Source organism: Onychomys torridus, chromosome 1 (genome assembly GCF_903995425.1).
Source record: "Onychomys torridus chromosome 1, mOncTor1.1, whole genome shotgun sequence".
In the NCBI taxonomy this organism is placed as follows: domain Eukaryota; kingdom Metazoa; phylum Chordata; class Mammalia; order Rodentia; family Cricetidae; genus Onychomys; species Onychomys torridus.
In genome coordinates this window covers 63,718,381-63,735,177 of record NC_050443.1, presented here as the reverse complement: position 1 = coordinate 63,735,177, position 16,797 = coordinate 63,718,381, and the positions used below count along the sequence as shown (strand labels likewise).

General features: G+C 48.1%; 1 protein-coding gene across 2 annotated transcripts in view; it reads left to right on the top strand.

The window, feature by feature from the left end:
* Positions 1–982: 982 nt before the first annotated feature.
* Il16 (interleukin 16) overlaps positions 983–16,797 on the top strand; it is a 94,570-nt gene continuing 78,755 nt past the window's right edge. The window contains exon 1 of one of the 2 annotated variants that reach the window (XM_036193510.1): positions 983–1,015. Coding sequence is in view for 1 of the 2 variants with exons in the window: in XM_036193503.1 (XP_036049396.1) it covers positions 14,187–14,391 (205 nt within the window). In the remaining variant the exon portion in view is untranslated. Of the gene's footprint in view, positions 1,016–14,081; positions 14,392–16,797 lie in introns of those variants that run through there. The other variant, XM_036193503.1, reaches the window with a different exon arrangement.

The window sequence follows — 16,797 nt, the reverse complement described above, 5'->3', positions numbered from 1 at the left end:
GTTTATGTTCCCCACTTCCAGTTCCGTTTGCCCACTTACTATGTATCCTTTTTGTCTTTGCAGTAAAGAAATCCAAGAATTTGTTTAAGCCAGCAGTCAAATTGGTCACTTAAAATAACAGTACATCTTGTCCAAGTCCAAAAATACTACCCAATATAAGGAGGCAAGTGGGGAAAATTGGGCAGAGAAGGCTGACGACATTTAACAGTGTGCTGGAACCCCTGCTCTTTGATCCCTCCGTTTCCAGACATGGGGCAGGAGCCCAAAGCCTGCTGTTTGTATTGATCAAAGTCAGCATCCACCTTCCCCAGAGCCCCTCTGCCCTTCTGGGGACACAGGCTGCATTCACCACCAGCCACTCTGCCCAGACCCTGTGTACACTTTATGAAAGGCGTTTCCCACTTGGATTGAACAGGCGCTGTGTTTGTGTGTGAGGGAGAAAATGAATCACTGTAACGTGAGGGCTAGGATTCGGGGTGTTTTGTTTGTCCCATGCAAGTACATAAACACAGCAGAACTCTCTGGAAATACCAGGGGCGGGCACAGAGACTGGAGTGATACGGTGGCCCCAACAGTGGGGCACATTTTCCATATGTAGGACCTCTCTGGGTTCTGCCCTCTCACAGCGTTCTCCAAGTCCACGGGAAAGGCGGAGGTTTTTGCATTTCTGTCTGTGGTCCGGGAAGAGGCACAGGATCCGAGGGCTCTCTCCAGTCCAGTGAAATACACACTCCCTTCATACGGAGGCCGGAGTTGGAAGCGACCGTTGTGAAACGTTAAAGATTTTCTGGCAGTGGGAAAGGGATTTTTTTTTTCCCTTCCTCCCTCCCTGCCGAGGAAAAACAGTTCTAAGGAGAGAATCACTTTGTAGTTTTAACTCCCATTCAAAGACTCCCAGCCCTGAGGAGCTGCGGATCCCTGTGCCTCCAGTGTGTGGTCTGTGGGAGACTGTCACTGGTCCTCACTGCCCTGCTCATGAGTTTGCCGAGGACCATCTTCCCCAGGCGGGAGGCCGGTAAGTGCAGCCTCTTCGTCTGTCTCTGGGGACTTGAAGGGGCCTGATCTTTTTGGACATCTTCCCGGAGGGGTGGGAGAGCAGTTTTCCTTACTTGGTGAGGGTGTGTGTGACTGTGTGCACACGTGTGCTGTGAGACTGTCTGTCCTTGTAGGGGCTGGCTGGCCTCTCACCCTTCATGCACTTGGCAGAGGGGTGAAGTGCCTGTCACCAGGTCTCTCCCTAAGTGGGTGAACACACCTGGCTTCCTCTGTGACTGTTGCAAGTAAGGAGCAGGGCCATCCATGTCCAATGATGGAGCTGTCAGGGTTCCCACAGCAGAGGCAGAATATAAGAGAATTGTGCAGTGGGGTAGGGCAGTGGAACAGATGGGGACCTCCTAAGTCTAGACTCTGAGGGTCTAGGGCACCCTAGCTTGAAGCCCTGCCTTCCTGCCGGTATAGCCCACGAGATGAGGTCACTTCTTATGGCAGCCCCCTGCGTGTGCTCCGGAAACAGACACAAACAGGCACTGGACAGCTGAGGTTAATCCCTCTGCCCAACTGTGAAAGCCGGTGAAACTTGGGTTCCACTTTACCTTTGGCAAAGGGAATGCACACATGGTTTTCTTTAAAAAAGGAGAGTGAGGCAAGTCTAGAGCACAGCCTGACTTTTCCAGCTCCAGGAAGATAGGGACAAAACTCTTGAGAGCTTTTGATTAGCTCCCTCAAAAACCTCTGAATTCAGAGGGAAGGCAGAAAGGGGCAGGCCACCACCCGACATGGGGTGTGATGTCTGTGGCTCCAAGAGGAGCTAGTTGGCTTCCTAATCTTGGAAAAGGTGTTCACTGTTGCTGTGACTCAGTTTCCTCTTTTGCAGATCAGGGATAATCCATTCCTGCCTCACAGGGTAAAAGAAAAAAATGACAGAGCTCAAGTCTGTGAATGTCTTGAACAGCATGGGTATAATATGGTGACCATGTCAAGTCTCAGGATTGGCTCTCCTAGGTGGCCCAGCAACCATCACAGACACCCAGCTCTTGGGTAAAAAGCAGTAGTGGTCTCCTTTGGAGCAGGCAATAGCCTTCCATTCAAATACTTCTTTGTAGAAAACGACTGTGTGGCTGTTGTCTTTTTCCCCTAGGGAATCTGTCTCAGCAAGCGCTGACCCGGTACTTAACTAGTGCTGGGTGCTGGGTAGAACGTCTCGGCTCGGCTTTTACCCACTTTCTGTCTCTGATTGTATCTCCTTTGGTGAGGTTTCCCTGGCAACAGACAGAGGCAGAGCTGTGAGAGTGGGAAGTTCCCTGCAGAACGCTGTGAGTATAGCACCCATGAGGGTAAAGGACACAGTAGGGCAGGCAGAAGGACAGGGATGGAGTTTCAGCATTGGCTATGGCTGGTCTAGCTGTTCTTAGAGAGCTTGGTATCCTTGCACTTACCAGCCATTGCATATGGGCTGCCCCTGAGGCTTGACCATCATCACGAGCAAGGCAGCTTTAGGGTTCTGGGAAATGCTTGAAGAGTTCAGCTGTGATCTGCCCTGAGCAACCTTTGTATTGACTGTGGAAAAGAATGTCTTAGTTGTGGGGTAAGGAGCCTCTCTGAGTGACAGCTACTGAGTGCCTTCTCTTTTTCTGAATTTAGTTATCTACAAGATTGGGCATTAGCAATACGGCCACTTGTCCAGTTGAACTCCTACAAAACATTGTGATCTTGGATAAGTCCTTGTCCATCATAGGACTCAGAATCCCTGACAAGAGAATGGCGAGATAGGAGATGGACTAGAGATGGCCCCAGGAGCCATTCCAACAGTACCTTTTTCCAAGTGTAGATTACTGCTAATGTGACCATGCTGGTTGCTAGGGTCTTTCACATGACTACAGGTGCCTTAATTTCTTCCACTAGAAAATAGGAACCTAGATCCTTTAGGAAGGAGGAGCAGCTGCCAGCAGGGCATCGGCTTGCAAGGCAAACACTGGCTCTGCATAAGGCTGGCAGCAGGATGGGCTGGGACTGGAGACTCCTGCTATTGACTTTCCCTGCTCCAGGGAAGAAGGCCAGCTGTGTAAGACACTGTACATGTCTTCAATAGTTCAGAGCTTTCTAATGTTCCCTGGTAGTGGGATTTGTTTCTCCTTCCCTGACCTCTTTATTTTCTGTATATTTTTTTCTTCCTTCCTTCCTTCCTTCCTTCCTTCCTTCCTTCCTTTCTTTTTTTTTTGTGGGCACCACTTGTAAAGTTCATTTCATTGCATTTTAGCTTACATTATTTAAAAATACTTATGTATTGAAAAGTTGTATTAGCAAAACCAGAAAATAGTAGGTATGTTGAATTAAATTAATTGGTATATTAAACAATGAAGTATAAATTTAGATTCACATTATTGAATATAAGCAGGAACAAGTTAAACATAAATTATTAGGAAAAAGTTTCTATTGCAGTTTTCAATGAGAGAAATGCATTGGACTTCAGGCTTTCTTACATATGCAAATTTTAATTTTTATTAACTTTGAAAGTTAGTATAAAACGCAGTGGGTTTTATTATGCATTTTCATATGTGTGTCATTATGCTTTGTTCTAATTCATGCCCTCTTCCAATTTACTTTTCAATACACCAAGAATGAAATCACTTTCTTAAACACTTGGGACTCATTTACAGCACATTACTTGTCCAGAGCATTTGACGCTGCAGGCACTGTGCTGGGTGCTAGAGAGCTGATGGTACATATTAAATAAACAACAGGCTTTAAAAATACGAAGCTGCAGGCCTTCAAGATGCACCCGTTGGGGAAACTAGCCTAATGTGGTGGGTCAGAATGGGCTTCTGGGAGGAAATCTTACTTGAATTTTTTTTTTTTTTTTGTGCCAGAGTGGATGGGTAAAGTCGGGGTAGGTCTGTTGCGGTGCGGTGGTGCATTGTCAGTAGGCAATTTGCTTAAGAGGATGAGGTGGGAGGGTCAAGAGTGTGAGACCAACTTGTGCTATGCTTTTCTAAATATGTATTGTGGTGTACACCTGTAATACTTGGGAGACTGAGACAGGAGAATTGCTGTGAGTTTGAGCTCAAGACCAGTGAGGGCTTGATAGGAAGACCCTGTCTGAGCCAACAGCACCATCATCACCACACAGGTCAGGACAGGGGTGGAAATGTAGGTCCTAGGCAAAGGGGACTGGATGGTGTTGGACCAAGGGAAGACAGTGGCCTCAGACCTCCCCCCTCAAACTAGCCACTGTATAGAAGGACGGTTTTGCTAGTGGGGCACGATTCTACCTGTCATCAGTCAACTGTCTTTGTTCCTGATCCCAAGTATGCAAATTATTATGAGGCCTCCTCGTGCCTTTTGGAACAGCCTTTTGGAAGATCAACTCCCCCTTCCTCCTCTGGAGTGTGTTCAGCAGAAACAGCTCTTCAGGGCCTCCTTGAGCAGAGCTTACCTGACTTTCCCCACCATGCCAGGGCAGTGTATATGTTTCAGCAAATGGTATGGGGTAGGACTAAGGTTTGAATCCTGGCCTGTGTGTTCCACGTGTGGAAAATCATGTCTTAGTGTGCTACACTATTGCTGGAAAATAACGTTCACACATGTGTGCCAGCATGTGCACACACACATATGTGCACACATGGGATACACACAGGGGACACACGTGTGCCCAAGTACACACATGCACACACCGATGTGCATACACATGCATGCACACATGCAGAGATTTTTCCACAGGTGCTTCTACTTGACATTAGGCCTCCATAACTCCTTATGCCTAAAGGTATTAGAACCCTAACCTTGATGGACTAAAACAGTCTGTGTCAGTGACTATTTCCATTTTCTGTATTCTTAAAACTTGCTTTCAATTTTGTGTTTTCCAAAGCTGCATTAAGAAGGGCTTCAAGCATACAGAGAGGCAGAAACCACCATACTAACTGTTTAGACAGTGTCCTATTGCTGTGAAGAGACACCATGACCAAGGCGACTCTTATAAGATAAAGCATTTAATCGGGGGGCTTGCTTACAGTTTTGGGGGTTTAGTCCATTATCGTCATGGTGGGGAGCATGGCAGCATGCAGGCAGGTGCTGTCGCTGTAGCTGAGAGAGAGATGCTGGGCATGGCATGGGCTTTTGAACCCTCAAAGCCCATGTGTCACACCTCCAACAAGTCCACACCTCCTAATCCTTTCAAATAGTGGTACTCCCTGGTGACCAAATCTATCAGCCCATGGGTTTACCACACTAACCGTGCCTGTATCCACCAGCTACACTCAATTTTCTCATCTTTCCCTCATTGTGTCTATCATCACTTAGTCTTTCTCTCCTTCTGTCCTCCATCTTTTTTATGTATTTGCATATGTATCAGGTATCACTAAACCCCAAAATGTGTAGAACGACCTCAATATTTTCCAATTTACAGACAGTGAAATACACAAATCTTTTAAAAAAGATTTATTTATTTTTATGTATATTGGTGTTTTGCGTACATGTATGTCTGTGCAAGGGTGCCAGAGCCCCCAGAACTGGAGTTACAGAGAGTTGTGAGCTGCCATGTGGGTGCTGGGAATTGAACCCCAGTCCTCTGGAAGAGTAGGCAGTGCTTTTAACTGTTGAGCCATCTCTCCAACCCTGAAACACACAAATCTTAAGCCAATGTGTAGAGTACTTTGAGAAGTGCATGTACTGGTGTGAGACACACTGTTAGGGAATACTGAACTGGAGATACAGCTCAGTTGGTAGAGTGCCTCCCTAGTGTGCACAAGGCTCTAGGTTTGATCCCTAGCACTCCCTAAAGCATGCATAGTGGTGCAATCCTTCAATCCTAGCACTTAGGAGATGGGATGCAGAAAGATAAGGCCATTGTCATCCTTGGCTACATTGTGAATTTGAAGACAGCTTGGGCTGCATGAGACCCTTGCCTCCTCTTACCTCCCCTCCCTCTCTAAGGAAAAAAAGCCACCATACCAGAAAGCTCTTGTATTCTTGTATGTACTTTCAAATTGCTTGGTGGCCATATAACATGCCATTAAATTTAAAGGCTTTTTTTTTTTTTTTTAAAGTGTAGTATCTGTTCAGCATCTCTTATCTCCAGAGACAGAACCCTTACCTGTGATTGGTAGACATGCCTCACAGTGGGTACCAGTGCAAATCAGATTCTGCAACATGGGGCAGCTCCAAGAGGGTGGTAACTCTCCATTCAAGGGGCTAAAGGGAAGTTACACAGAGACTGACCCAGGCTGTCACTAGGAGCAGGTGAGGGTTACAGCTTTTGGTCAGATAGCAGAGTGGGAGGAGTCAACTGGAGCAGGTGGACCTTGGGAACAGATCAGGATGATGAAAGAACTACATAGAGGCTCTATGTATACCCATGTCTTTCCCAGGGCCTCCCGAGGGCCCCAATGGACCCTGAGCAAGTGTGTGTTCATCTGCCTCCCTGAGGCTTCCCTGTGCTTCCTGGTCCAGCCCAGCCTGGCCCTGGCCCCAGCCCTGGCAGCAAAGATCTGCTTTTACTGGAAAGGACACTCAGAACAGCCGAGAGCAGGCTGCAGGCAGTGTTGGTGGACAAGCTTTCAACTGTTTGAGTGATCTTGCGACAGAGAGAGAGAGAGAGGGTCCAGTTACAGGGCGTTGAGGCTGCTGTGCCCTGCGGGTCCCTCCTCCCCTCCTTGGAAAGCAAATGGGGCACTGTAGTACCATGGGGTCTAGGGAAGCAAAGCTAGTATTTGAGTTGCCAGTATGTCAGGCAGCAAGACATTCTCCAGGCCTTATAATAACCCATTTGCAAAAGGGAGTCTGGCTCTCAGGCGGGAGAAGGCTTGTGGTAGGTCACGCCGCCAGTGAACAGCAGAGCTGAGGATGCTGGCTGCTGGACTCCAGAGCCAGTGCTCCGTTTCCTGCCGGTTCTGCCTCCTGTTGCCAGGGTGTGAGCACATGAGCCCAGCTTGATGCAAGCTTAGCCTCCTATTTGTCTATCTTATGTCTGTGTCTGTAGATCTGACCGCAGCATCCCTCTCTCCTGCTTCCTTGTCCTCCTCCCTTCTCTGTCTTTCCTTCTTTTTTTTCTTCCCCCTCTTGCTCCTTCAGCTAGCAGCTACTGAGCATGCACTTTGTGCCAGCCCTGTGCTGGGTTTCAAGGCTGCAGAGGGAGATATGAACCACAGTCCCCAGAGCGGGGAAGTCATAGTTATTGGGTAAGGCAGATTCACAAAGGAGGGAGACAAGCACAGAGTGCTTTGAGAGGATGAGAGGACAACCCTACATTCAGTGATGCAATTGGCAGGCCATGTCAGGGAGGGCTTCCCGGTGGAGGTGATGGAGGCAAAACTCAAAAGCCATACAAGTTTGTTGGGAAGCAGTAGCTGGCTAGTCTCTCTGTCAAAGGGGGTGTGCTGTCTGAGCCGAGGAGGAGGAGGAGGAGGAGGAAGAAAGGCACATCTGTAGGAAAGAAGTCTATGACCTTGGCAGAGATTTAACATTTTTATGGACCAAGTCAGTCATACCAAGACAGTAACAAATGAGGAAAAGAAAGGATTTCTTCATCTTTAAAACATTGCTTTCTGATAGGAGGCAGGAGGCAGTGTTCTTCAGATAGTTGTGTGGGCAGAGAGTGTGAGGCCAGTTACTGCCTGGCACAACTAGACACAGTCATCTTCTGATTCTATCTTTCCCAGTCTGAAATGACACCCCAGAACCCAAACCCCATCCCTTGGAACACCTCTGACACCCTTAAAAAGCCAGAAAAGATGAGGTGTTCAATTAATCCCCACTCTTTGGAACCAGCAGACCCTCTAGTGTCCCAGCTATTGCCAGGGCTCTGCTGGGTGGGGCTGTCTATTTCCTCACCCCTTATGTCAGCCAGTGAGAACTGGCTTTCCATTTTTTTCCAGGTGGAGAGGCTGGCAGGGTGCTGGTGCTTAGTAAACTGCTCCAGTCCTGTCCTTAAAATAGCACCACCCAAGCTGGGACCACTCCCTCCAGCTTTGTGTTAACCCTTTCCAAACCTGTCCTAACAGATGGGGACAGTGGGACAGGCAGAAATCTCCAGCAGCTCAGCTGGGCAAAGTGTACTTCTTCAGCTCATGTTAGAAGGACAGGGCCATCCAGGTGATGTTGGGTTCACATCTGGCCTCTGCACCCTGCTGGGTCCTCCTAAGGGAAAAGGTGGGAACTACACCTTCCAAAGGAAACTGAGCAGCAGACACTAGGTTGGCCATGCTTACTTAGCATTACAGCACAGTGTCAGTAAGTTCTGTGCAGTGGAGACTGTCACTGTCAGTCAGGTTCTGTACCTCCAGGTGATTCCCTTTGTCCTATAGCTCTGAAATAAAGTCTTATAACTAAATTCTGCTCCTTTGAGGAGAATATGCTCCCTTGTTTTCCTGGCCCGAGGCCTTGAGGGGCTAAGGAGTGAAGTGTGTTTTTAAAGTGCTATTTAACCTGAGTCTAATCACATGAGTTAGATGAGGGAAATGTCTGTAAGGGCTCTTTGTAAACCGTAAAGTACAAACAAATGTGGAAAGCCCATTAGAAGGCATGGGTCGTTTATTTTTTCTCTGAGTTATGTGTTGACTCATTCTGTAAATGTTTAGGGAGCCCTTATGTGGGCCTGGCGTGTTTGGGGGACCCTGTGGTGAGTGAAGCAGATGAGGTCGCTGTTTGGGGGATTGTATTCTAGATGGGATAGATGGACAATTCACAGGGACTCAAGTAGGCTAATAGGTCACCCTCCAATGGTGGCAGGTTCCCCAGTGGAAATAAACAAGGGTAACATCATAGAGAGCTTGCGGGGAGGTCACTGAGACAGAGTGGACAGGACAGGCTGCATTTAGGATGGGGTCGGCCTCAGAAAGAGCTGGAAGGGGAGCTTTCTCGGGAGAGGAAGCAGCTGTGGCAACATGAGGCTGACTTGTTTGAGAATCAGAAGGCCAAGGTGACTGTGGAATTCGGCGAGCAGGAGGTCCCCAGGGTAAGGAATAGTGGCAGGAAGCACAAGGAACGCAGGCTTCTTCCCCTCATGGTGCATTCCTGAGCCTGTGAGACTATGCCCCCTTCCCCTTCTCTCAATCACACCCTGCACTTGGAGTTTCTGGTTTCACTTCTTAGACCAAGCACAGGACTCAGCTCCCGAGTTGTCAGCAAGGCCGAGCTCTCTTAGCAGTCTCTTCTTTGCTTCCTCTGGGCAGACATAAGGCCTGTGGAGTGCTGGCCAGAGAGGAAGGGTCCTCCTCTTTAGAAGGCCTGATGTCCTAGGTGTGATGGAGTTTCCAGTTTGGGGTACAGATTGCATATGCGTTAGAGTCAGTCAGGGTCCCGATCATATTTGGGAATGAGTTTACCTTATGAGAGCAAGAGAGGATGGATTACCTGAAAATGGAGGGCAAGGAAAAATCTAGTCTCAGGCCAGATGATGGGGAGGGCTTGGCTCTGATGCAAGGGGCACCTAGGATCCTCCTCAGGTCCAGGTTACAGATTCCTCAACCTTCTGTCAGAGGACAGTAGCCACAGTAACGCCTATTGGAGTCCCAGTTACACTGTTCTGATACTTGAAGAGAGGCTATGGCGCACAGAAGAGGCAGTGCTGACTAACGCCCCCATCCCCAGCACTTCAGAAATTCCTGCACCTTCCTCCAGACTTGGTCCCACAATAGCGGACTGTCCCCATGCCTGCTGACAAAGGCAGCTTTCTGTTCAGAATGCCCTCTCAGGACGCCTCTTGTGACCACCCTGGTTGCCTAGCGGTGCATGTACCTCTACAGTCTTGCATGGAATGTCAAGGGCATCCTACAGTTTGCCCCCACACCCTTGTTAATGTGCAGGGACCTGGAACATTTGGTAGAGTGTCAGAAAACATGCCAGAGAGGCCACATAAGGGTCAACCTGTTGCTCACAGAGGGTGTGCTTAGGAGAGGTATATAGGAAGTTCTCTCGGGGCCAATGTCACACTGAGATCAGGCTCTCTAAAGGGACATGAGGGGAAAAGGTATGCTGGTCACATGATAATAAACACTCAGAAGAAAGGGCCGTGTCCCTTAAGACTGGTTTTCAAAGTGCTTCATGAAAGTTAAGTCATTGGTCTCACATGGAGCATATGCAGTCTCATATGGCACATCCATGGCTCATTCAGAGCTGGCCACTCCTTCTGGAGGATGCAGCTGGGGCCTGAGAACTCCTGCAGTCAGTTCATCTGTTAGCAAAAGTACGGCACAAAGATGGAAGAGGGGGCTGGGCCGTGGAGTCAGGAACACCTTGTTTGGAGTTCCCATGTGGTAATTTGCTAGCCATGACCTTGGAGAGTCCAGTGTTTAGCTATGACTCAAGGTCACCCAGCACAGCACAGAATGAGTAGGTGTGCACTGAATTTTTGAGTGGTGACTATGTGACGTGGTTATGATAGGACTTGGGTTGCCGGCGGGCTCGTGTGGTGATGTTTCCTTCAGTGCTGGGGAACCTAACTCATGCTAGGCATGCACATGCTAGGCATGCACATGCTAGGCATGCACATGCTAGGCAAGCACATGCTAGGCATGCACATGCTAGGCATGCACATGCTAGGCAAGCACATGCTAGGCATGCACATGCTAGGCAAGCACATGCTAGGCATGCACATGCTAGGCATGCACATGCTAGGCATGCACATGCTAGGCATGCACATGGCCACTGAGCTACCATTCTTTTTCTCGGTTTTGTGTTGAGATAGTCTTGCTTGGTTGCCTAGGCTGGCCTTGAACTTGTGACCCTCCTGTCTCAGCCTCCTGAACAGTCAGGGTCTCAGGTGCACGGCCATCAGGTCATGCATTGTTGTGCAATGACATTTACAGAAGACTCCTGGCAGGTGCCAAACCCTTGTCTGTAACCCTCTCGTCCTAATCACACTGCTGCTGCCTCTGAATGTCAGGGACGCTCAGGGACAGAGCAGGAGTCTCACTGTGCTCTGGAAAGTGCCTGCCGCCTGGGTGCTTCTGCCAGCCCAGATGGTGGACTTTGTTCTGAGGTTCAGCTCTCAGCTCTGACTTCCCTCTGCTTGGACCAGGCCTTTCATGTGGAGAAGTCAGATGGCTCTGGCTGGGAGTGTTCGCACAAATCTGCCAGGTTGGACTCACTTACCCTTTGTCACCTGTCCGGAGCAGGTGGTGAAGGCAGTGTCTGACAGGGTGTGTCATCTCTCTGAGCCCCATGTGACTCGGGCTGGCCTCAGTGTGAGAGTGGAGTATTCTCCCACTTACTCCAACCCAGGCCTGGTACCCTGGCAGTGAAGATTACTGGTGCTCTGGTCCCTGCAATTGGAGAGAGAAGCAAAGGCGAGGACATCCTGAAGGGCCGCACCAAGAGGGTGAGTGAATGGCCCCTCAGTCAGTGTGCAGAGCCAGTGGCCATTTCCTATACAGGAAACCGACTCTTCTGAACGGGGAGAGATTTGGTTGCTAGGATGTAATGTTCTGTTTGGAGGCTGTCAGGGAAGGCTCAGAGGGGAGAGCTGTTTGTGCGGAAGTCCTGGTGTCACCATGTTGCATGATGGGGCTTTTCCAGTCACGGTGGGTGGTTGGATGCCCTGGTTGTGAGTTTGGGGTTTCTGGTTCCCAGTTTGGTCCTGTCCTCATTGCTGGGGTGTGGAAGTAGCTGGGAAGTGGAAGGGAGGCAACAAGGCGTTGGGTACCTGAAGGATGCTTTCCTGTTGACCTGGCCAGGTGGGCATCATGAGTGTGTGTATCTAATGGCTTTGACAGCAAGAAGAGAATTCACTGTGCTTTTTGGCTCCTCCACTCTGCTTCTGACCAACCCCTGCTTTGGTTCCTTCCCAGAGGTGCTAATCTTGTCCTCTAGCTAGCAGTGTGATTGTTTCCTGTTGTTGGGGACTCGGGTGACAGACACAACAGTGAAGAGCAGCAGGTGCCCTGAAGTCACAGGGCAGCATCGCTCCTTCTGTTCTTATTTGGAAAAATTGCCCCTTTCTGGTTGAGCGACCTGAAGATGACAGCTACATCCCAGGAGCCAACTGAAGCCATGTTGGAGCTCCCAGGAGCAGGCTGGGGTCACTGCCCTTGATAGTGTCTCTCCTTATTTAATCAGCTCCCTAGAAGAAGGTCATCAGACCTCTGTTCTCTCTGTCCTCCTCTCTGCCCTGCAGTTACACAGTGGCCAATCCTTCTGAGCCCTGCAGAGGCCCTTCCCTTGCCCAGGAACTGCCAGGCTGCCCTTGTACTTTGTTGGAAGCCCCAGCTAGTCATTTATTCCTTAATGGTGCTTACTGTCTCACATCTTCTCAGGCATTCTTCCACACCCAGACACTGTGCTGACATCTTTTCACACATTGTCCATGAGGTCACACAGTGTGGCTCCACCTGAATGGTGGGATTCACTCAGGGGTGCATTCTGGGTCTTAATTGCAGCCTCTGACTCCAGGCTTCATTCTCGTTACTGCCCTAAGAAGCACCTCAACAAACACAAACTGGTTATGTATCCACAAAGTAGGAACACAACAGAACAACATTCCCTGTCAAGACGGCTTTTGGGTAAACGTACTTCTCACACAAGCACACAAGCCTAGTGACCTGAGTTCAATACCAAGAACCCCAGCGAATGTGGAAGGAGAGAACCAATTCCACAAAGTTGTCTTCTAGTCTCCCCAAGTTCATGCTTACACACACACACACACACACACACACACACACACACACACACACACGAAACTCTATTGGATTTCAATTCCTTGGAGATCTTTAATACTACTTAGAAACCATTTTAGAATTAGTATCTGAATACTCACATACAAAGAACTGAGGCAGAATTATTTTAGGAGAAAGCAGGCCAAAAGCTGAGGCCCGGCCTTCCTGCCAGCTCTCTCCATTCCTGCCTTCTGGATCTCCTCATGAGCAACCCAAGAACTTGGGGAGGTGGAGGGTACTTTGAACTGAATTTGGTTACAGCACAGAGAGGTCATATTCCTGAGGAGCACCTTAAACCTTAATGGGCTATTGCATCCCTGTCCTCTCTTCTACAACCCCAAGCTCCATTACCACCAAGAGATTTGTATGACTCAAATGCCAATGACCCCTCATTCAGCTTCTGAAGCTTTGCTCATGGGTAGGTCTTTGGTGAGATGCTTCAAAGAGTCATGTCAGCCATAGCACTTAACTCAAGCCTCTGCTGTAGAAATCCCCACGCTAGGAATAATGTCTGTCTGCATCTGCGGTCCCAAGTAGGCTACAGGGGACCATATCTTTATCCTGGGTGACCCAAGTACCTGAATTACAGTGAACCTTAGACACTGACTGTTGTGTGGATGAACACCAACAGTAATTTTAGAGACTGGAAAGATGCCTCAGCAGGTAAAGGGCTTGCTTACCCAAGAACAAGGACCTGAGTTCAAACCCCCAGTACTCACGTGAAAGTGGACTCAGCATCTTGTGTCTATAAGATTAGCACTGGGCAGGAAGAGATTGGCAGACCCTGGAGCTTGCTGGACAGCCAGCCTATCCAAACTAGCAGCAAGCTTCAAGTTCAGTGAGAGATCCTGTCTCAAAAAGTAAGGTTGCTAGCAGTAGAAGAAAGACATCCAGGGTTGATTATTGCCTCCAAGGGTGCATGCACAGGTTAGTACATCCATGTATGCAGCTCTTGAGCATGTGCGTATTGCAGCACACACACACGCACACGCACACGCACACACACACACCTTATCAGGAGAGGGAATTTGTTGTGTCTGAACTGCCTATTAGGCTAGCAATACATTTCTGTATGTGAGGTGGTATTCACCTTAAAACACAGCTCACTGTAGGCAGCTACACACTCCCATACCTGGAGAACAAAAATCCAAGAGAGTGAAAATAAGCAAATGGCTCGAAGAGCCCCATGTTTCTGTTTGGGAGGCAGCTTTGAATCAGCAATGAACTCCAAGTTCTTCTTTCGGATCTCTGTGGAAATTAGGACTCACCCATGTCAGTCTTGTAATTAGACAAGGTTGCCTGGTGTCTGCCAGAAACATGAAGAGGTCCCTGCCCGAAAGAGCACAGAGCAGATGGGGTTGCTGAGCGCAGCTTGTGCGTGAGCACGCCGCCTGGGGAGAGGAAGGCAGAGAATCAGGAGCTGTGGTGCCTGCTACATGCATCACTGGAGGAGAGAATTAGATGCCACAGAAGCAGCTCCTAGGCTGCTAGCTCCCTGCACTGTGACCCAGATGTCAGGGCCCATGCAGAATAGGCATCTTCATGGGTCTTGCACCGTGGGGCCAGAAGTGCATCTGTAATGGACAGGTGCAGCAGCTAGGATGTGGCTGCCCTGCTCTGCCAACCAGAGGTGGTCACCACCAATATGCACTTTGGCATATCCACAGGCGCTCCCCGCTGCTGGGATGCCAGGGACCGGCACCCCTTCTCTTCTGCTCATGGCGTCTCTTACCTGGCCAGGCTAACTGTGAGTAACTCTGAGCCCTTTTCTCAGTCTTGTCTCAGCATAGGAAAAAGCCCCACAGGGAACTCAGCCCCCAAAAAGTGGCAGAAAAGGGTCTGTCTATTCAAATCAGGATCCTTCCACATCAGCCAGTGCTGTGAGACCCAAGGGCACATAGAGTGACCCAGGGGATCCAGTGAACTGAGAACTCCAAGCCCACACCCCACAAGAACTGCCTGGAAACAACAAAGGAAGCTTCAGGCTTGTGGTTTCCAACGTAACTCTCAAGTAGATTGGAAATCAATATAGATGTTGAGAAATCCCCTTTTCCATAGAAAATGAATAGGGAAAACAAATGTATAAGAGCCTTCAAAAATCAGTCTTTCTGCATGTGTATGTGTGTAGTGTATGTGTATATGTGTGTATGTTCCTGTGTCTAGGCACACACGTGGGTGGGTGCTTGTGTATGTGTGTGCACGTGAAGCTCAGAAGTTGGTGTGGGCACCTTCCTCACAGATCACTGATGCAGGGCCTTTCACTGATCACCAGTTTGACTAGTGTAGTTAGCTGGCTTGCTTTGGAGAATCCCTTGGCTCAGCTTCCCACGTGACCAGCTTATAGGCAGACTAGCAAACCACTGTGCAGTCCTCTAGGTGCTCGTTTTTGAAACTCTGGTCCTCATACTTGAAGGGCACAGTACTTTACCACTGTGGCATCTCTCCTCCACAGTCACATATTTCATGAACTTTCTAGTGTTTTTATTTATAGCACAGTAAGGGTATTGTGTAATAAAGTTTTGTTTTAGGGATGTAAGTTTATTTATGAATTCATAAACATATACTTACCTGTGTATCTTATGTGTTGCTAATGGTATGTTCTATTATATTTAAAAAAATGCAAACTCCAACTTTGAATCAGATCATAAAAACTTAAAAAGTGAGCCAGGCCATGGTGGCGCATGCCTGTAATCCCAGAACTCTGGAGACAGGTGGATCTCTGTGAGTTCGAGGCCAGTCTGGTCTACAGAGCTAGTCCAGGACAGGCTCCAAAGCTACAGAGAAACCCTGTCTCGAAAAACTAAAAACCCAAACAAAACAAAACAAAAACTTAAAAAACAAGCATTAGCCTAGGGCCTCAATGGGACAGAGAAGGGTGGGGTGTGACCCTGAAACACAGAGTATGCCTGACTTCTCTTTGGACACAGTGGCCATCTCCCTGCTGTCCAAGGCAAGGACTTCTGGCCCAGTTAGCCATGAGCTCTCCTTTCTTTTTCTTATGTTCACCTTATGTAACTGACTGAGTTATTAGATCCTTGAGCTACAGCAAGGACCAGAGGTAGGTGACTGGTGTAGTCTCACATGTCTGCCTTTCCTCTTTGCTCCTCATCCCCTAAGGGTGGCTGTTGCTACCTCCAGTCAAACCATAGGAGCCCAGGAATGGTCACAGCAGTTGCTAAAGAAGGTGGCAGACTGCCATATTTACTGCACAGGCGATATCTGGGCAACATGCGTTCCCAGCACTGAAATAATTGTCAAAAGCAGATAATGAAATATGTCTGCATGTGTGCGTGCGTGTGTGTGTGTGTGTGTGTGTGTGTGTGTGTGTGTGTGTGAGAGAGAGAGAGAGAGAGAGAGAGAGAGAGAGAGAGAGAGAGAGAGTCTCTCTCTTTGCAAATGATAATTCAAAGTATATTTAGAGCACTTACACATCTCATAGGCTATCTTACAAAGTCAACCTTAACACATGCCAACAAATAAAAAACATAAGCCAAGACACATCCCCATGGCTACAAAACAATTAAGCTGGAATTTTCTAATAAAAACATCAGAAACTAAAAGAAGCAAAATTGAAAATTAGTTGACAATAACCATGACGTTCCTGTGAAGAATGGAGTTTAAACTGGAGGTCAGCGCTTCAATTACTGACCTTCTAAGAAATAACCGGAAAAGGGCTGAGCCTGTGAGTCAGCATCTGCCTAGGTTGTGTGAGTCCCTCTACAAAATAAAAAACAAAGTAACTAACCAGTTAGGTAACAACAGTAACACACTGGACTGTCAAGATTTCTTGATTGTGGATGAAGGGTTCAGAGGAAACTTTTTAGCTTTAAGTAATAGTGACAAAGAATAACAATAATCAATAACATACTGCTGTATTTCAGAAACTGGAACACCTACTATGTATTAAATCGGCTATATCCTATATGGCTTTACTTTACTAAATTTTCTAAACATTTCAAAACTTCCTTAGATAATATTTATTAGTTCTTTGAGACTTTCATACTTACCATATTTTGACCATATTTACTCCTCATCCCCCAATCCCCCCCAGGTCCACCTTTACCTTCCTTCTCATTGAGACAAGGAGTCCTTTTTTTTTCTTCCTTCCTTCCTTCCTTCCTTCCTTCCTTCCTTCCTTCCTTCCTTCCTTCCT